The sequence below is a fragment of the Bombina bombina genome, chromosome 7 (genome assembly GCF_027579735.1).
Source record: "Bombina bombina isolate aBomBom1 chromosome 7, aBomBom1.pri, whole genome shotgun sequence".
NCBI classification, from domain to species: Eukaryota; Metazoa; Chordata; class Amphibia; order Anura; family Bombinatoridae; genus Bombina; species Bombina bombina.
The window spans coordinates 558,392,210-558,411,361 of NC_069505.1; the positions used below are offsets into that span (position 1 = coordinate 558,392,210).

Genomic DNA, 19,152 nt, shown 5'->3' on the forward strand with positions numbered 1-19,152 from the left:
GCCGCTACTGCGTACCTCCTTGTTAAGGTATTTTAGGACTAAAGTTGGAGTGTCAAAACATATCAAAGTGTGCAGCAGAATCTGTGGTTGCAAAGTATAGCACACACAAACATAAATGGTGCCACAATCGAGCTATATGCAGCAGAAATATAAGCCCGATTTCTCAGCCTCTAAAATAAGCGTCCATCATGGCCGCCGCCCGGAAGCATTCCCCCGCAGGGAAATTTTTTAGCAAATGTTTTGAAGATCACAACAAATAAAAACATTTTTTTATCCCAAAACTATTTTTATTGTAAACAGATAGCCTGGAAGTAAATATATACAAATTGTATATGTAAAGGGAGAATAGACACAGGCAATATAGAAAGCATATCTACATACTTTGTGTGGAATTAATATATAGTGGGAAAAAAATAATCTATGTACACTATATAACATTGGTACGATTAAAATAAATACATATTATATTTACAAATGGCACAAGGCAAATTCTCCTTCACAATGTACATATAAATTATATATAACCAAAGTACGTTTTTCGTTGCTGGTAATTACAAAAGCTTTAACTATTAACTCTGCCTCCTATACAAAATTATGGACACAGGCAAAATGTCTTAAAGGGACAGTGAACACCTTGTAAGATATTTGTGCTGTTGCTGTCAAATAGCGTATCAGCCAAGTCTTAAAGTTTAAATTAAAAAAAAACATCCTTTTTACTGCAATGGTTTTTCATTAGCCAAACTTAGCCCACTATTTGCCTTATTTAGAAGAGCCAATCTGACCTTTAGTCAGCAGACAAAAAGGCTAGCCACTATCAAAGTCAGCTATGTAGCAAAGTTAGAATTGAGAAGCCAGCAGGGTGCATTTGAAGTTCTGGGAATTAGAAAATTCACAATTTTCTGAGCTAAATTACACAAAAATGGGGTTAATAATGAAAGGATGTTGCAAAGTTGTTTTATTACACATCTAAAAAATTATATATAGAAATCTCAAGGTGCCAACTGTCCCTTTAAAAGGCCTGCTCAAAAATCATTATTCCCTCTAAGGCCACGTTTTGTGAGCAGCGCGCCAGTAAAACATTTAATTAGGGAACCACACCCTGCAGTTAGCAAACACTACACAATGCAGACGTCAAAGTATGCCTCCCTTATTAACTGTTTCACTGCTGGGCTGCTCACAAAATGTGGCCTTTGAGGGAACACAGACAACAGTACATAACCTACTGCTACAAGAATATGAATACTAGAGTTTTAGATAAAGCTTTTATAAATACGCAACAAACGATTAGTTCTAAAGGTTTTTTTCTGGTATAGATCTTTTTTATAGAAAAGTAAAAAATATTTCCGCAGGTAAAAAAATAAAAACAATGCCACTATGGTTGATTTTTTGTTTGCCAAACGCAGTCAAAGCTTGTTTTGATTGAAGAATCAATATACAATGCAGGTATACAGTGAAGACCACAGTGCTGTTTTGCACTATGGTGCCCTTAATGAATGTAGATTTTAAAAAAACAAAACACAGTAACCCAAGTTCTGCAATGCTTAAACTGAATAAAAAAAATTTGTGGTCAGTATCCAGAGTCCAAATGATCAAAAGCCTTGGCTGGTTTACAGTTATGACAAACAAGGACGGTTTACACACACAAAAAAAAAAAAAAAGTGGCAAATATAAGACTCCTGGATCTCACTTCCGGTTGGCACGAGCTGTTCCAATAACACACTCGTTTACCTAGAGTAAAAAAACAAAACAAAAACACAAGGAGAGGTTAAACAAAATACACAGGGCTTTCAAAACTTAAAAAAAAAAAAATACTTATGTTTTATCATTAAAAAGCACTTAATGGGTGAAACACATTGAGGTTTAACTACCAATTTAGCATTACATATTCCCGTCTAGTCACAACTAAAAGGCAGATGGAGGACCGGACCCTGAGCTAAATATTGTAAAAAAAAAGTTTAATGGTGGATTTTAATGTGGACAAGAACACAAATCTATATTATACTATCTACTATGAATAGATGACCCACAATTATCCAATTGGAACGTTAACAAGGAGACCGCAATAAAAATACCGTCCCCAAATTAAGTCAGAACTGAAGGAGAGGACGTTGTGATTCATGCCACTGCCTTAGAATAAAGATTACTAAATTTGGAGTAAGACACCTTACAACATGATTAAAACTTGTTCCATCCTTTTATACACACACACAATATATATTTTTTTAATGGAGAGTTATTGTTTGTCTGTAGAGTTGGTTAAAGGGAAATTTCAAAGGGAGATGTCCTTTGGACATTTATAATTTTTGTTATACAATATTTATTATTTAACAGATTTGACCTATTTTATCACTTTTGACTAACTTTTGTATAAATAAATCACAATGAATTTTATTTGTGGAAATTATAGAAAAGGTTATTTGGTATTATTTTTTCCTTACTTTTTGAGCCACTCACTTAGTACTTTATTCCTGTATTTTTTCCTCTATTAAAAGGGACACTGAACCCAAAAAAATTATTTTGCGATTCAGATATAACATGCAATTTTAAGCAACTTTCTAATTTACTCCTATTATCATTTTTTCTTCATTCTCTTGTTATCTTTATCTGAAAAAAGGCATCTAAGCTTTTTTTTTTTTGTTAAGAACTCTGGAAAGCACTTTTTTATTGATGGATGAATTTATCCACCAATCAGCAAGAACAATCCAGGTTGTTCACCAAAAATGGGCCGGCATCTAAACTTACATTCTTGCATTTCAAATAAAGATACCAAGAGAATGAAGAAAACAGAATTTATGCTTACCTGATAAATTACTTTCTCCAACGATGTGTCCGGTCCACGGCGTCATCCATTACTTGTGGGATATTCTCCTCCCCTACAGGGAAAAGCAAGGAGAGCACACAGCAAGAGCTGTCCATATAGCTCCCCCTCTGGCTCCGCCCCCCAGTCATTCGACCGACGGTTAGGAGAAAAAGGAGAAACTATAGGGTGACTGTAGTGTATAAAGAAAAAGAAAATTTTTTCAAACCTGATTAAAAAACCAGGGTGGGCCGTGGACCGGACACACCGTTGGAGAAAGTAATTTATCAGGTAAGCATAAATTCTGTTTTCTCCAACATTGGTGTGTCCGGTCCACGGCCTCATCCATTACTTGTGGGAACCAATACCAAAGCTTTAGGACACGGATGAAGGGAGGGAGCAAATCAGGTTACCTAAACAGAAGGCATCACGGCTTGCAAAACCTTTCTCCCAAAAACAGCCTCCGAAGAAGCAAAAATATCAAATTTGTAAAATTTGGCAAAAGTGTGCAGAGAAGACCAAGTCGCTGCCTTACATATCTGATTAACAGAAGCCTCGTTCTTGAAGGCCCATGTGGAAGCCACAGCCCTAGTGGAGTGAGCTGTGATTCGTTCAGGAGGCTGCCGTCCGGCAGTCTCATAAGCCAATCGGATAATGCTTTTCAGCCAGAAAGAAAGAGAGGTAGCAATAGCTTTTTGTCCTCTCCTCTTACCAGAGTAAACGACAAACAAGGATGAGGTTTGTCTAAAATTCTTTGTTGCTTCTAAATAGAACTTTAAAGCACAGACTACATCTAAATTGTGTAACAAACGTTCTTTCTTTGAAACTGGATTCGGGCACAGAGAAGGAACAACTATTTCCTGGTTAATATTCTTGTTGGAAACAACTTTTGGAAGAAAACCAGGCTTGGTACGCAAAATAACCTTATCTGAATGGAACACCAGATAGGGTGGATCACACTGCAAAGCAGATAATCCAGAAACTCTTCTAGCAGAAGAAATAGCAACCAAAAACAGAACTTTCCAAGATAGCAACTTGATATCTATGGAATGTAAGGGTTCAAACGGAACCCCCTGAAGAACTGAAAGAACTAAATTTAGACTCCAAGGAGGAGTCAAGGGTCTGTAAACAGGTTTGATTCTGACCAAAGCCTGTACAAAAGCTTGTACCTCTGGCACAGCTGCCAGTCGTTTGTATAACAAGACAGATAAAGCAGAAATCTGTCCTTTTAGAGAACTCGCTGACAATCCCTTATCCAAACCTTCTTGGAGAAAGGAGAGGATCTTAGGAATTTTAATCTTACTCCAGGAGAATCCCTTGGATTCACACCAACAGATATATCTTTTCCATATTTTATGGTAAATCTTTCTAGACACAGGTTTTCTGGATCTATCACTGAATCTGAAAACCCACGCTTGGATAAAATCAAACGTTCAATTTCCAAGCAGTCAGCTGCAGAGAAATTAGATTTGGATGTTCGAATGGACCTTGTACTAGAAGATCCTGTCTCAAAGGTAGCTTCCATGGTGGAGCCGATGACATATTCACCAGGTCTGCATACCAAGTCCTGCGCGGCCACGCAGGAGCTATCAGAATCACTGAGGCCTTCTCCTGTCTGATCCTGGCTACAAGCCTGGGAAGGAGAGGGAACGGTGGAAACGCATAAGCTAGGTTGAACGACCAAGGCGCCACTAATGCATCCACTAGAGTGGCCTTGGGATCCCTGGATCTGGACCCGTAGCAAGGAACCTTGAAGTTCTGACGAGACGCCATCAGATCCATGTCTGGAATGCCCCATAATTGAGTCAACTGGGCAAACACCTCCGGGTGGAGTTCCCACTCCCCCAGATAGAAAATCTGACGACTCAGATAATCCGCCTCCCAGTTGTCTACTCCTGGGATGTGGATTGCAGATAGGTGGCAGGAGTGATCCTCCGCCCATTTGATGATCTTGGATACCTCTCTCATCGCCAAGGAACTCCTTGTTCCTCCCTGATGGTTGATGTAAGCTACAGTCGTCATGTTATCTGACTGGAATCTTATGTATCCGGCCTTCGCTAGATGAGGCCAAGCCCGGAGAGCATTGAATATCGCTCTCAGTTCCAGGATGTTGATCGGGAGAAGAGACTCTTCCCGAGACCATAAACCCTGAGTTTTCAGGGAATCCCAGACCGCGCCCCAGCCTGATAGACTGGCGTCGGTCGTGACAATGACCCACTTTGGTCTGCAGAAACTCATTCCCTGAGACAGGTGATCCTGTCTACTGGAGCATGCACAGTTGTAATGGTCTTAGATGAATTCGAGCAAAAGGAACTATGTCCATTGCTGCAACCATCAACCCTACTACTTCCATGCACTGAGCTATGGAAGGCTGCAGAATAGAGAGAAGAACTTGACAAGCGTTTAGAAGCTTTGACTTTCTGACTTCTGTCAGGAAGATCTTCTTTCAAAAGAATCTATTATTGTTCCCAAAAAGGGAACTCTTGTCGACGGAGACAGGGAACTCTTTTCTACGTTCACCTTCCACCCGTGAGATCTGAGAAAGGCTAGATCAATGTCTGTATGAGCCTTTGCCTTGGAAAGAGACGACGCTTGAATTAGAATGTCGTTCAGATAAGGTGCCACTGCAATGCCCCTTGGTCTTAGAACTGCTAGAAGGGACCCTAGCACCTTTGTGAAAATTCTGGGAGCAGTGGCTAGTCCGAATGGGAGAGCCACGAACTGATAATGTTTGTCCAGAAAGGCGAACCTTAGGAACTGATGATGATCTTTGTGGATAGGAATATGTAGATACGCATCCTTTAAATCCACGGTAGTCATATATTGACCCTCCTGGATTGTAGGTAAAATTGTTCGAATGGTTTCCATTTTGAACGATGGAACTCTGAGAAATTTGTTTAGAATTTTTAAATCCAGAATTGGTCTGAAAGTTCCCTCTTCTTTGGGAACTACAAACAGATTTGAGTAAAAACCCCTGACCTTGTTCCACAGTTGGAACTGGGTGTATCACTCCCATTTTAACAGGTCTTCTACACAATGTAAGAATGCCTGTCTACTTATTTGGTTTGAAGATAAGTGAGAAATGTGGAACCTTCCCCTTGTGGGTAGTTCCTTGAATTCTAGAAGATAACCCTGAGAGACTATTTCTAGTGTCCAGGGATCCTGAACATCTCTTGCCCAAGCCTGAGCAAAGAGAGAGAGTCTGTCCCCTACTAGATCCGGTCCCGGATCGGGGGCTACCCCTTCATGCTGTCTTGGTAGCAGCAGCAGGCTTCTTGGCCTGTTTACCCTTATTCCAGCCTTGCATTGGTTTCCAAGCTGGTTTAGTCTGGGAAGCGTTACCCTCTTGTCTAGAGGCTGCCGAGTTAGAAGCCGGTCTGTTCCTGAAATTGCGAAAGGAACGAAAATTGGACTTATTCTTAGCCTTGAAAGGCCTATCCTGTGGGAGGGCATGGCCCTTTCCCCCAGTGATGTCTGAAATAATTTCTTTCAATTCTGGCCCCAAAAAGGGTCTTACCTTTGAAAGGGATATTAAGCAATTTTGTCTTGGAAGATACATCCGCCGACCAAGACTTTAGCCAGAGCGCTCTGCGCGCCACAATTGCAAACCCTGAATTTTTCGCCGCTAATCTCGCTAACTGCAAAGCGGCGTCTAAAATAAAGGAATTAGCTAACTTAAGTGCGTGAATTCTGTCCATGACTTCCTCATACGGAGTCTCCCTACTGAGCGACTTTTCCAGTTCCTCGAACCAGAACCACGCCGCTGAAGTGACAGGAATAATGCACAAAATAGGTTGAAGGAGGTAACCTTGCTGTACAAAAATCTTTTTAAGCAAACCCTCCAATTTTTTATCCATAGGATCTTTGAAAACACAATTGTCCTCAATGGGAATGGTCGTGCGTTTGGCTAGTGTAGAAACCGCCCCCTCGACCTTAGGGACTGTTTGCCATATGTCCTTCCTGGGGTCGACCATAGGGAACAATTTCTTAAAATATAGGAGGAGGGACAAAAGGTATGCCTGGCTTCTCCCACTCCTTATTCACTATGTCCGCCACCCGTTTAGGTATCGGAAAGGCATCAGGGTGCACCGGGATCTCTAGGAACTTGTCCATCTTGCACAAGTTTTCTGGGATGACCAGATTGTCACAATCATCCAGAGTAGATAGCACCTCCTTAAGTAATGCGCAGAGATGCTCTGATTTAAATTTAAATGTCACAACATCAGGTTCTGCCTGCTGAGAAATTCTTCCTGTATCAGAAATTTCTCCATCTGAGAAACCCTCCCTCACTGCCACTTCAGACTGGTGTGAGGGTATGACAGAAAAATTATCATCAGCGCCCTCCTGCTCTACAGTGTTTAAAACAGAGCAATCGCGCTTTCTCTGAAATGCTGGCATTTTGGATAAAATATTAGCTATGGAGTTATCCATTACTGCCGTCAATTGTTGCATTGTAACAAGCATTGGCGCGCTAGAAGTACTAGGGGTCGCCTGCGCGGGCATAAATGGTATAGACACAGAAGGAGAAGATGTAGAACTATCTCTACTTCCTTCATCTGAGGAATCATCCTGGGCAACCTTACTATTTGTGACAATACTGTCCTTACTGTGTTTGGACGCTATGGCACAATTATCACATATATTTGAAGGGGGAACCACATTGGCTTCCATACATACAGAACATGATCTATCAGAAGGTACAGACATGTTAAACAGGCTTAAACTGGTTAATAAAGTACAAAAAACGTTTTAAAACAAAACCGTTTTAAAACAAAACCGTTACTGTCTCTTTAAATGTTAAACAGGGCACACTTTATTACTGAATATGTGAAAAACTATGAAGGAATTATCCAATCTTTACCAAATTTTCACCACAGTGTCTTAATGCATTCAAAGTATTGCACCCCAATTTTCAAGCTGTTAACCCTTAAAATGTGGAAACCGGAGCCGTTTGCAATTTTAACCCCACTACAGTCCCAGCCACAGCCTTTGTTGTGACTTCAACTATCCCAGGGGGGTATTTCAAGCCTTCTAGGAACTTTTTCAGTGGACACCAGACCCTCTCACATGCATCTGCATGCACTGTACTTAAAAGAAACTGTTCAAAAATGGCGCGAAAATGAGGCTCTGCCTAATACAGTGAAAGGCCCTTCCTGACTGGGAAGGTGTCTTAACTAGTGCCTGGCGATAAAAAACGTTCCCCAAATAATAAAAGTGTGAAATCCACTTCAAACTTTAAATAAAAACTTAAATAAACAATCGATTTAGCCCTTAAGAGTGTCCACCAGTTAATAGCCCATAATAAGCCCTTTATTCTTTCTAAGTCTAAGAAAATGGCTTACCGATCCCCATGAGGGAAAAATGACAGCCTTCCAGCATTACACAGTCTTGTTAGAAAATGGCTAGTCATACCTTGAGCAGAAAAGTCTGCAAACTGTTCCCCCCAACTGAAGTTCTCTCATCTCAACAGTCCTGTGTGGGAACAGCAATCGATTTTAGTTACTGCTGCTAAAATCATACTCCTCTTTTAAACAGAACTCTTCATCTCTTTCTGTTTCAGAGTAAATAGTACATACCAGCACTATTTTAAAATAACAAACTCTTGATAGAAGAAATAAAAAACTACAACTAACACCACAAACTCCTCACCATCCCCGTGGAGATGCTATAGTTCAGAGCGGCAAGGAGAATGACTGGGGGGCGGAGCCAGAGGGGGAGCTATATGGACAGCTCTTGCTGTGTGCTCTCCTTGCTTTTCCCTGTAGGGGAGGAGAATATCCCACAAGTAATGGATGACGCCGTGGACCGGACACACCAATGTTGGAGAAAATTTGATAATAGGAATAAATTAGAAAGTTGCTTAAAATGCCATGCTCTATCTGAATCACAAAAGAAAAAATTTGGGTTCAGTGTCCCTTTAAGAAGGGGAGGATTACCTGAGATTTGTTGGGGTTTTTAAGTCAAAGGATTACCTGAGATTGGATGTGGTTTTTAAGTCAAAGTGCATTAAGATTACTCTATTATTTTATTAACTGCTTAAAATTTTAGACACCACAAAATCAGCTTACCCAGATAAACAACTCACCTTGCTGGCAAAGCGTAGAGAATTTATGGACTCTCCAAAATTTTCTTCAAGTGGAGAAATGTTCACAAACATCAACCTGAAATATAAAGTATAATAAATAGTTTACATTTATGGTTACTGTCAAATGCACAAATATATTTCTCAGCACTTTTTCATTTACTATACTACAAATTAATATTAATTATTTTAAGAAAAAAAGAAAAAATGTTTTACTTACACTTTTGCATTTCCCCCGAGACTATTCTGCAACAGGTATGTCAGCTTACTGTTTCGGTATGGAATGTGGGATTCCTGTTGAGGGAAAAAAATAAATAAATATAAGAGTCTGCTTAATTTATGTAAAAAAAATAATAAATTTTATATATATAAAAAAAAAACATAATTTATGCTTACCTGATAAATTCCTTTCTCCTGTAGTGTGATCAGTCCACGGGTCATCATTACTTCTGGGATATTAACTGCTCCCCTACAGGAAGTGCAAGAGGATTCACCCAGCAGAGCTGCTATATAGCTCCTCCCCTCTACGTCACCTCCAGTCATTCGACCAAGGACCAACGAGAAAGGAGAAGCCAAAGGGTGTAGTGGTGACTGGAGTATAATTTAAAAAATATTTGCCTGCCGTAAAAAACAGGGCGGGCCGTGGACTGATCACACTACAGGAGAAAGGAATTTATCAGGTAAGCATAAATTATGTTTTCTCCTGTTAAGTGTGATCAGTCCACGGGTCATCATTACTTCTGGGATACCAATACCAAAGCAAAAGTACACGGATGACGGGAGGGACAGGCAGGCTCTTTATACAGAAGGAACCACTGCCTGAAGAACCTTTCTCCCAAAAATAGCCTCCGAAGAAGCAAAAGTGTCAAATTTGTAAAATTTGGAAAAAGTATGAAGCGAAGACCAAGTTGCAGCCTTGCAAATCTGTTCAACAGAGGCCTCATTCTTAAAGGCCCAAGTGGAAGCCACAGCTCTAGTGGAATGAGCTGTAATTCTTTCAGGAGGCTGCTGTCCAGCAGTCTCAGAAGCTAAACGAATTATGCTACGAAGCCAAAAAGAGAGAGAGGTAGCAGAAGCTTTTTGACCTCTCCTCTGACCAGAGTAAACGACAAACAGGGAAGACGTTTGTCGAAAATCTTTAGTTGCCTGTAAATAAAATTTTAGGGCACGAACTACATCCAGATTGTGCAGAAGTCGTTCCTTCCTCGAAGAAGGATTTGGACACAAGGATGGAACAACAATCTCTTGATTGATATTCCTGTTAGTGACTACCTTAGGTAAGAACCCAGGTTTAGTACGCAGAACTACCTTATCCGAGTGGAAAATCAAATAAGGAGAATCACAATGTAAGGCTGATAACTCAGAGACTCTTCGAGCCGAGGAAATAGCCATTAAAAATAGAACTTTCCAAGATAACAACTTTATATCAATGGAATGAAGGGGTTCAAACGGAACGCCCTGTAACACGTTAAGAACAAGGTTTAAACTCCATGGCGGAGCAACAGCTTTAAACACAGGCTTAATCCTGGCCAAAGCCTGACAAAAAGCCTGAACGTCTGGAACTTCTGACAGACGTTTGTGTAACAGAATGGACAGAGCTGAAATCTGTCCCTTTAAGGAACTAGCGGATAACCCCTTTTCTAAACCTTCTTGTAGAAAAGACAATATCCTAGGAATCCTAACCTTACTCCAAGAGTAACCTTTGGATTCGCACCAATATAGGTATTTACGCCATATTTTATGGTAAATCTTTCTGGTAACAGGTTTCCTAGCCTGTATTAAAGTATCAATTACTGACTCAGAAAAACCACGTTTTGATAAAATCAAGCGTTCAATTTCCAAGCAGTCAGCTTCAGAGAAATTAGATTTTGATGTTTGAAGGGACCCTGGATCAGAAGGTCCTGTCTCAGAGGCAGAGACCAAGGTGGACAGGATGACATGTCCACTAGATCTGCATACCAAGTCCTGCGTGGCCACGCAGGCGCTATTAGAATCACCGATGCTCTCTCCTGTTTGATTCTGGCAATCAAACGAGGAAGCATCGGGAAGGGTGGAAACACATAAGCCATCCCGAAGGACCAAGGTGCTGTCAAAGCATCTATCAGAACCGCTCCCGGATCCCTGGATCTGGACCCGTAACAAGGAAGCTTGGCGTTCTGTCGAGACGCCATGAGATCTATCTCTGGTTTGCCCCAACGTCGAAGTATTTGGGCAAAGACCTCCGGATGAAGTTCCCACTCCCCCGGATGAAAGGTCTGACGACTTAGGAAATCCGCCTCCCAGTTCTCCACTCCCGGGATGTGGATTGCTGACAGGTGGCAAGAGTGAGACTCTGCCCAACGAATTATCTTTGATACTTCCATCATAGCTAGGGAGCTTCTTGTCCCTCCTTGATGGTTGATGTAAGCTACAGTCGTGATGTTGTCCGACTGAAACCTGATGAACCCCCGAGTTGTTAACTGGGGCCAAGCCAGAAGGGCATTGAGAACTGCTCTCAATTCCAGAATGTTTATTGGCAGGAGACTCTCCTCCTGAGTCCATGGTCCCTGAGCCTTCAGAGAATTCCAGACAGCGCCCCACCCTAGTAGGCTGGCGTCTGTTGTCACAATTGTCCAATCTGGCCTGCTGAATGGCATCCCCCTGGCCAGATGTGGCCGAGAAAGCCACCATAGAAGAGAATTTCTGGTCTCTTGATCCAGATTCAGAGTAGGGGACAAATCTGAGTAATCCCCATTCCACTGACTTAGCATGCACAATTGCAGCGGTCTGAGATGTAGGCGTGCAAAGGGTACTATGTCCATTGCCGCTACCATTAAGCCGATCACCTCCATGCATTGAGCCACTGACGGGTGTTGAATGGAATGAAGGACACGGCATGCATTTTGAAGCTTTGTTAACCTGTCTTCTGTCAGGTAAATCTTCATTTCTACAGAATCTATCAGAGTCCCCAGGAAGGGAACTCTTGTGAGTGGAAAGAGAGAACTTTTCTTTTCGTTCACCTTCCATCCATGCGACCTTAGAAATGCCAGTACTAACTTTGTATGAGACTTGGCAGTTTGAAAGCTTGAAGCTTGTATCAGAATGTCGTCTAGGTACGGAGCTACCGAAATTCCTCGCGGTCTTAGTACCGCCAGAAGAGTACCCAGAACCTTTGTGAAGATTCTTGGGGCCGTAGCCAATCCGAATGGAAGAGCTACAAACTGGTAATGCCTGTCTAAAAAGGCAAACCTTAGATACCGGTAATGATTTCTGTGAATCGGTATGTGAAGATAAGCATCCTTTAAATCCACTGTGGTCATGTACTGACCCTCTTGGATCATGGGCAAAATTGTTCGAATAGTTTCCATCTTGAACGATGGAACTCTTAGGAATTTGTTTAGGATTTTTAAATCCAAGATTGGCCTGAAAGTTCCCTCTTTTTTGGGAACTACAAACAGATTTGAGTAAAACCCTTGTCCTTGTTCCGACCGCGGAACTGGATGGATCACTCCCATTAATAAAAGATCTTGTACGCAGCGTAGAAACGCTTCCTTCTTTGTTTGGTTTGTTGACAACCTTGACAGATGAAATCTCCCTCTTGGGGGAGAGGATTTGAAGTCCAGAAGGTATCCCTGAGATATGATCCCTAACGCCCAGGGATCCTGAACATCTCTTGCCCAAGCCTGGGCGAAGAGAGAAAGTCTGCCCCCCACTAGATCCGGTCCCGGATCGGGGGCCCTCAATTCATGCTGTCTTAGGGGCAGCAGCAGGTTTTCTGGCCTGTTTGCCCTTGTTCCAGGACTGGTTAGGTTTCCAGCCTTGTCTGTAGCGAGCAACAGCTCCTTCCTGTTTTGGTGCAGAGGAAGTTGATGCTGCTCCTGCTTTGAAATTACGAAAGGAACGAAAATTAGACTGTCTAGCCTTGGCTTTGGCTTTGTCCTGAGGCAGGGCATGGCCTTTACCTCCTGTAATGTCAGCGATAATCTCTTTCAATCCGGGCCCGAATAAGGTCTGCCCTTTGAAAGGTATATTAAGCAATTTAGATTTAGACGTAACATCAGCTGACCAGGATTTTAGCCACAGAGCTCTGCGTGCCTGAATGGCGAATCCGGAATTTTTAGCCGTAAGTTTAGTTAAATGTACTACGGCATCTGAAATAAATGAGTTAGCTAACTTAAGGAATTTAAGTTTGTGTGTAATGTCATCTAGTGTAGATGATTCAAGTGTCTCTTCCAGAGACTCAAACCAAAATGCTGCTGCAGCCGTGACAGGCGCAATACATGCAAGAGGTTGCAATATAAAACCTTGTTGAACAAACATTTTCTTAAGGTAACCCTCTAATTTTTTATCCATTGGATCTGAAAAAGCACAGCTATCCTCCACCGGGATAGTGGTACGCTTAGCTAAAGTAGAAACTGCTCCCTCCACCTTAGGGACCGTTTGCCATAAGTCCCGTGTGGCGGCGTCTATTGGAAACATTTTTCTAAATATCGGAGGGGGTGAGAACGGCACACCGGGTCTATCCCACTCCTTAGTAACAATTTCAGTAAGTCTCTTAGGTATAGGAAAAACATCAGTACTCGCCGGTACCGCAAAATATCTATCCAACCTACACATTTTCTCTGGTATTGCAACTGTGTTACAATCATTCAGAGCCGCTAATACCTCCCCTAGTAAGACACGGAGGTTTTCCAGCTTAAATTTAAAATTTGAAATATCTGAATCCAGTCTGTTTGGATCAGAACCGTCACCCACAGAATGAAGTTCTCCGTCCTCATGTTCTGCCACCTGTGACGCAGTGTCTGACATGGCCCTAATATTATCAGCGCACTCTGTTCTCACCCCAGAGTGATCACGCTTACCTCTCAGTTCTGGTAGTTTAGCCAAAACTTCAGTCATAACAGTAGCCATATCCTGTAATGTGATTTGTAATGGCCGCCCAGATGTACTCGGCGCTACAATATCACGCACCTCCCGAGCGGGAGATGCAGGTACTGACACGTGAGGCGAGTTAGTCGGCATAACTCTCCCCTCGTTGTTTGGTGAAATATGTTCAATTTGTACAGATTGACTTTTATTTAAAGTAGCATCAATACAGTTAGTACATAAATTTCTATTGGGCTCCACTTTGGCATTAGCACATATAGCACATGTATCTTCCTCTGAATCAGACATGTTTAACACACTAGCAATTAACTAGCAACTTGGAAATGCTTTTTCAAGTAATTTACAATAATGTAAAAACGAACTGTGCCTATAAGAAGCACAGAAAGAAAAAAAAAAATTATAGCATCAAAACTTTGTAAGAAATATACAATTTTAGCAAAGGATTGTTCCCATTAGCAAAGGATAACTAACCCTGACAGCAGAAAAAAATACACAAAAAAACGTTTTTTATCACAGTCAACTACAATCTTCACAGCTCTGCTGTGAATAATTACCTCCCTTAAAACAAGCTTTGAAGATCCCTGAGTTCTGTAGAGATGAACCGGATCATACAGGAAGAAAATGAACCTCTGACTGAGTTTTTTGATGCGTAGTAAAAGCGCCAAAAATGGCCCCTCCCCCTCACACATAACAGTGAGGGATGTCAGTAAACTGTTTAAATTTAAACAAAACTATTGCCAAGTGGGAAAAACAGTGCCCAAAACATTTTTTCACCCAGTACCTTAGAGAAATAAACGATTTTACATGCCAGCAAAAAAACGTTTAACCTCAAGAAATTAATTGTTATTTTAAAAACCTATTGCAAGTCCCTGCAAATTAGGTTAAATCTATGCATACAGTATAAATCCAGTGAAGTACCATTCCCCAGAATACTGAAGTGTAGAGTATACATACATGACAGCCTGATACCAGATACATTTGCTGCATTTAAGGCTGAGTTTACATTATAACGGTATGGCAGGATTTTCTCATCAATTCCATGTCAGAAAATAATAAACTGCTACATACCTTTTTGCAGATTAATCTGCCCGCTGTCCCCTGATCTGAAGTTTACCTCTCCTCAGATGGCCGAGAAACAGCAATATGATCTTAACTACTCCGGCTAAAATCATAGAAAAAACTCAGGTAGATTCTTCTTCAAATTCTACCAGAGAATGAATAACACACTCCGGTGCTATTATAAAATAACAAACTTTTGATTGAAGGTAATAAACTAATTAAAATCACCACAGTCCTCTCACACATCCTATCTATTTGTTGGGTGCAAGAGAATGACTGGAGGTGACGTAGAGGGGAGGAGCTATATAGCAGCTCTGCTGGGTGAATCCTCTTGCACTTCCTGTAGGGGAGCAGTTAATATCCCAGAAGTAATGATGACCCGTGGACTGATCACACTTAACAGGAGAAAACAGAATTTATGCTTACCTGATAAATTGCTTTCTCCAACGGTGTGTCCGGTCCACGGCGTCATCCATTACTTGTGGGATATTCTCCTCCCCCACAGGGAAAGGCAAGGAGAGCACACAGCAAGAGCTGTCCATATAGTCCCTCCCAGGCTCCGCCCCCCCAGTCATTCGACCGACGGTTAGGAGAAAAAAAGGAGAAACTATAGGGTGCCGTGGTGACTGTAGTGTATAGAGAGAGAAATTTTTCAAACCTGATTAAAAAACCAGGGCGGGCCGTGGACCGGACACACCGTTGGAGAAAGCAATTTATCAGGTAAGCATAAATTCTGTTTTCTCCAACATTGGTGTGTCCGGTCCACGGCGTCATCCATTACTTGTGGGAACCAATACCAAAGCTTTAGGACACGGATGAAGGGAGGGAGCAAATCAGGTTACCTAAACAGAAGGCACCACGGCTTGCAAAACCTTTCTCCCAAAAATAGCCTCCGAAGAAGCAAAAAGTATCAAATTTGTAGAATTTGGCAAAAGTGTGCAGAGAAGATCAAGTTGCTGCCTCACATATCTGATCAACAGAAGCCTCGTTCTTGAAGGCCCATGTGGAAGCCACAGCCCTAGTAGAGTGAGCTGTGATTCGTTCAGGAGGCTGCCGTCCGGCAGTCTCATAAGCCAATCGGATAATGCTTTTCAGCCAGAAAGAAAGAGAGGTAGCAGTAGCTTTTTGTCCTCTCCTCTTACCAGAATAAACGACAAACAAAAAAGAAGTTTTGTCTGAAATCCTTTGTTGCTTCTAAATAGAACTTTAAAGCACGGACTACATCTAAATGGTGTAACAAATGTTCCTTCTTTGAAACTGGATTCGGACACAAAGAAGGGACAACTATTTCCTGGTTAATATTCTTGTTGGAAACAACTTTTGGAAGAAAACCAGGCTTGGTATGCAAAACAACCTTATCTGAATGGAACACCAGATAGGGTGGATCACACTGCAAAGCAGATAGTTCAGAAACTCTTCTAGCAGAAGAAATAGCAACCAAAAACAGAACTTTCCAAGATAGTAACTTGATATCTATGGAATGTAAGGGTTCAAATGGAACCCCTTGAAGAACTGAAAAAACTAAATTTAGACTCCAGGGAGGAGTCAAAGGTCTGTAAACAGGTTTGATTCTGACCAAAGCCTGTACAAAAGCTTGTACATCTGGCACAGCTGCCAGTCGTCTGTGTAACAAGACAGATAAAGCAGATCTCTGTCCTTTTAGAGAACTCGCTGACAATCCCTTATCCAAACCTTCTTGTTAGAAAGGAGAGGATCCTGGGAATATTAATCCATGAGAATCCCTTGGATTCACACCAACAGATATATCCTTTCCATATTTTATGGTAAATCCTTCTAGTCACAGGTTTTCTGGCTTGGACCAGAGTATCTATCACTGAATCTGAAAACCCGCGCTTGGATAAAATCAAGCGTTCAATTTCCAAGCAGTCAGCTGGAGAGAAACTAGATTTGGATGTTCGAATGGACCTTGCACTAGAAGATCCTGTCTCAAAGGTAGCTTCCATGGTGGAGCCGATGACATATTCACCAGGTCTGCATACCAAGTCCTGCGTGGCCACGCAGGAGCTATCAGAATCACTGAGGCCTTCTCCTGTTTGATCCTGGCTACAAGCCTGGGAAGGAGAGGGAACGGTGGAAATGCATAAGCTAGGTTGAACGACCAAGGCGTCACTAATGCATCCACTAGAGTCGCCTTGGGATCCCTGGATCTGGACCCGTAGCAAGGAACCTTGAAGTTCTGACGAGACGCCATCAGATCCATGTCTGGAATGTCCCATAATTGAGTCAACTGGGCAAAAACCTCCGGGTGGAGTTCCCACTCCCCCGGATGGAAAGTCTGACGACTCAGATAATCCGCCTCCCAGTTGTCTACTCCTGGGATGTGAATTGCAGATAGATGGCAGGAGTGATCCTCCGCCCATTTGATGATCTTGGATACCTCTCTCATCGCCAAGGAACTCCTTGTTCCTCCCTGATGGTTGATGTAAGCTACAGTCGTCATGTTGTCTGACTGGAATCTTATGAATCCGGCCTTCGCTAGTTGAGGCCAAGCCCGGAGAGCATTGAATATCGCTCTCAGTTCCAGGATGTTTATCGGGAGAAGAGACTCTTCCCGAGACCATAGACCCTGAGCTTTCAGGGAATCCCAGACCGCGCCCCAGCCTAATAGACTGGCGTCGGTCGTGACAATGACCCACTCTGGTCTGCGGAAACTCATTCCCTGAGACAGGTGATCCTGTGACAACCACCAACGGAGTGAGTCTCTGGTCATCTGGTCTACTTGAATCTTTGGAGACAAGTCTGTATAGTCCCCATTCCACTGCTTGAGAATGCACAGTTGTAATGGTCTTAGATGAATTTGAGCAAAAGGAACTATGTCCATTGCTGCAACCATCAACCCTACTACTACCATGCACTGAGCTATGGAAGGCTGCAGAATAGAATGAAGAACTTGACAAGCTTTAGAAGCTTTGACTTTCTGACTTTTGTCAGGAAGATCTTCATTTTTAAAGAATCTATTATCGTTCCCAAGAAGGGAACTCTTGTCGACGGAGACAGGGAACTCTTTTCTACGTTCACCTTCCACCCGTGAGATATGAGAAAGGCTAGAACAATGTCTGTATGAGCCTTTGCTTTGGAAAGAGACGACGTTTGGATTAGAATGTCGTCCAGATAAGGTGCCACTGCAATACCCCTTGGTCTTAGAACCTCTAGAAGGGACCCTAGCACCTTTGTGAAAATCCTTGGATGATCTTTGTGGATAGGAATATGTAGATACGCATCCTTTAAATCCACGGTAGTCATAAATTGACCCTCCTGGATTGTAGATAAAATTGTTCGAATGGTTTCCATTTGAACGATGGAACTCTGAGAAATTTGTTTAGAATTTTTAAATCCAGAATTGGTCTGAAAATTCCCTCTTTTTTGGGAACTACAAACAGATTTGAGTAAAACCCCCGACCTTGTTCCACAGTTGGAACTGGGTGTATCACTCCCATCTTTAACAGGTCTTCTACACAATGTAAGAATGCCTGTCTCTTTATTTGGTTTGAAGATAAGTTAGACATGTGGAACCTTCCCCTTGAGGGTAGTTCCTTGAACTCCAGAAGAAAACCCTGAGAGACTATTTCTAGTGTCCAGGGATCCTGAACATCTCTTGCCTAAGCCTGAGCAAAGAGAGAGCGTCTGCCCCCTACTAGATCCGGTCCCGGATCGGGGGCTACCCCTTCATGCTGTTTTGGTAACAGCAGCAGGCTTCTTGGCCTGTTTACCCTTGTTCCAGCCTTGCATTGATTTCCAAGCTGGTTTAGTCTGGGAAGCGTTACCCTCTTGTCTAGAGGCTGCCGAGTTGGAAGCCGGTCCGTTCCTGAAATTGCGAATGGAACGAAAATTGGACTTATTCTTAGCCTTGAAAGGTTTATCTTGTGGGAGGGCATGGCCCTTTCCCTCAGTGATGTCTGAAATAATCTCTTTCAATTCTGGCCCAAAAAGGGTCTTACCTTTGAAAGGGGTATTAAGCAATTTTGTCTTGGAAGATACATCCCCCGACCAAGACTTTAGCCAGAGCGCTCTAGGCGCCCCAATTGTAAACCCTGAATTTTTCGCCGCTAACCTCGCTAACTGCAAAGCGGTGTCTAAAATAAAGGAATTAGCTAACTTAAGTGCGTGAATTCTGTCCATGACTTCCTCATACGGAGTCTCCCTACTGAGCGACTTTTCCAGTTCCTCGAACCAGAACCACGCCGCTGTAGTGACAGGAATAATGCACAAAATAGGTTAAAGGAGGTAACCTTGCTGTACAAAAATCTTTTTAAGCAAACCCTCCAATTTTTTATCCATAGGATCTTTGAAAGCACAATTGTCCTCAACAGGAATGGTCGTGCGCTTG

The 19,152-nt window shown here is 42.2% G+C and overlaps 1 protein-coding gene across 1 annotated transcript in view; it reads right to left on the reverse strand.

The window, feature by feature from the left end:
* Nucleotides 1-265: 265 nt before the first annotated feature.
* The window catches only part of KIFC1 (kinesin family member C1), a 57,990-nt gene continuing 39,103 nt past the window's right edge, over nucleotides 266-19,152 (reverse strand). The window contains exons 15-17 of the mRNA XM_053721903.1: nucleotides 9,100-9,173; nucleotides 8,883-8,958; nucleotides 266-1,728 (exon numbers count right to left, since the gene is read on the reverse strand). Coding sequence (XP_053577878.1) covers nucleotides 1,684-1,728; nucleotides 8,883-8,958; nucleotides 9,100-9,173 — 195 coding nt within the window. The 3' untranslated portion in view covers nucleotides 266-1,683. The remainder of the gene's footprint in view (nucleotides 1,729-8,882; nucleotides 8,959-9,099; nucleotides 9,174-19,152) is intronic.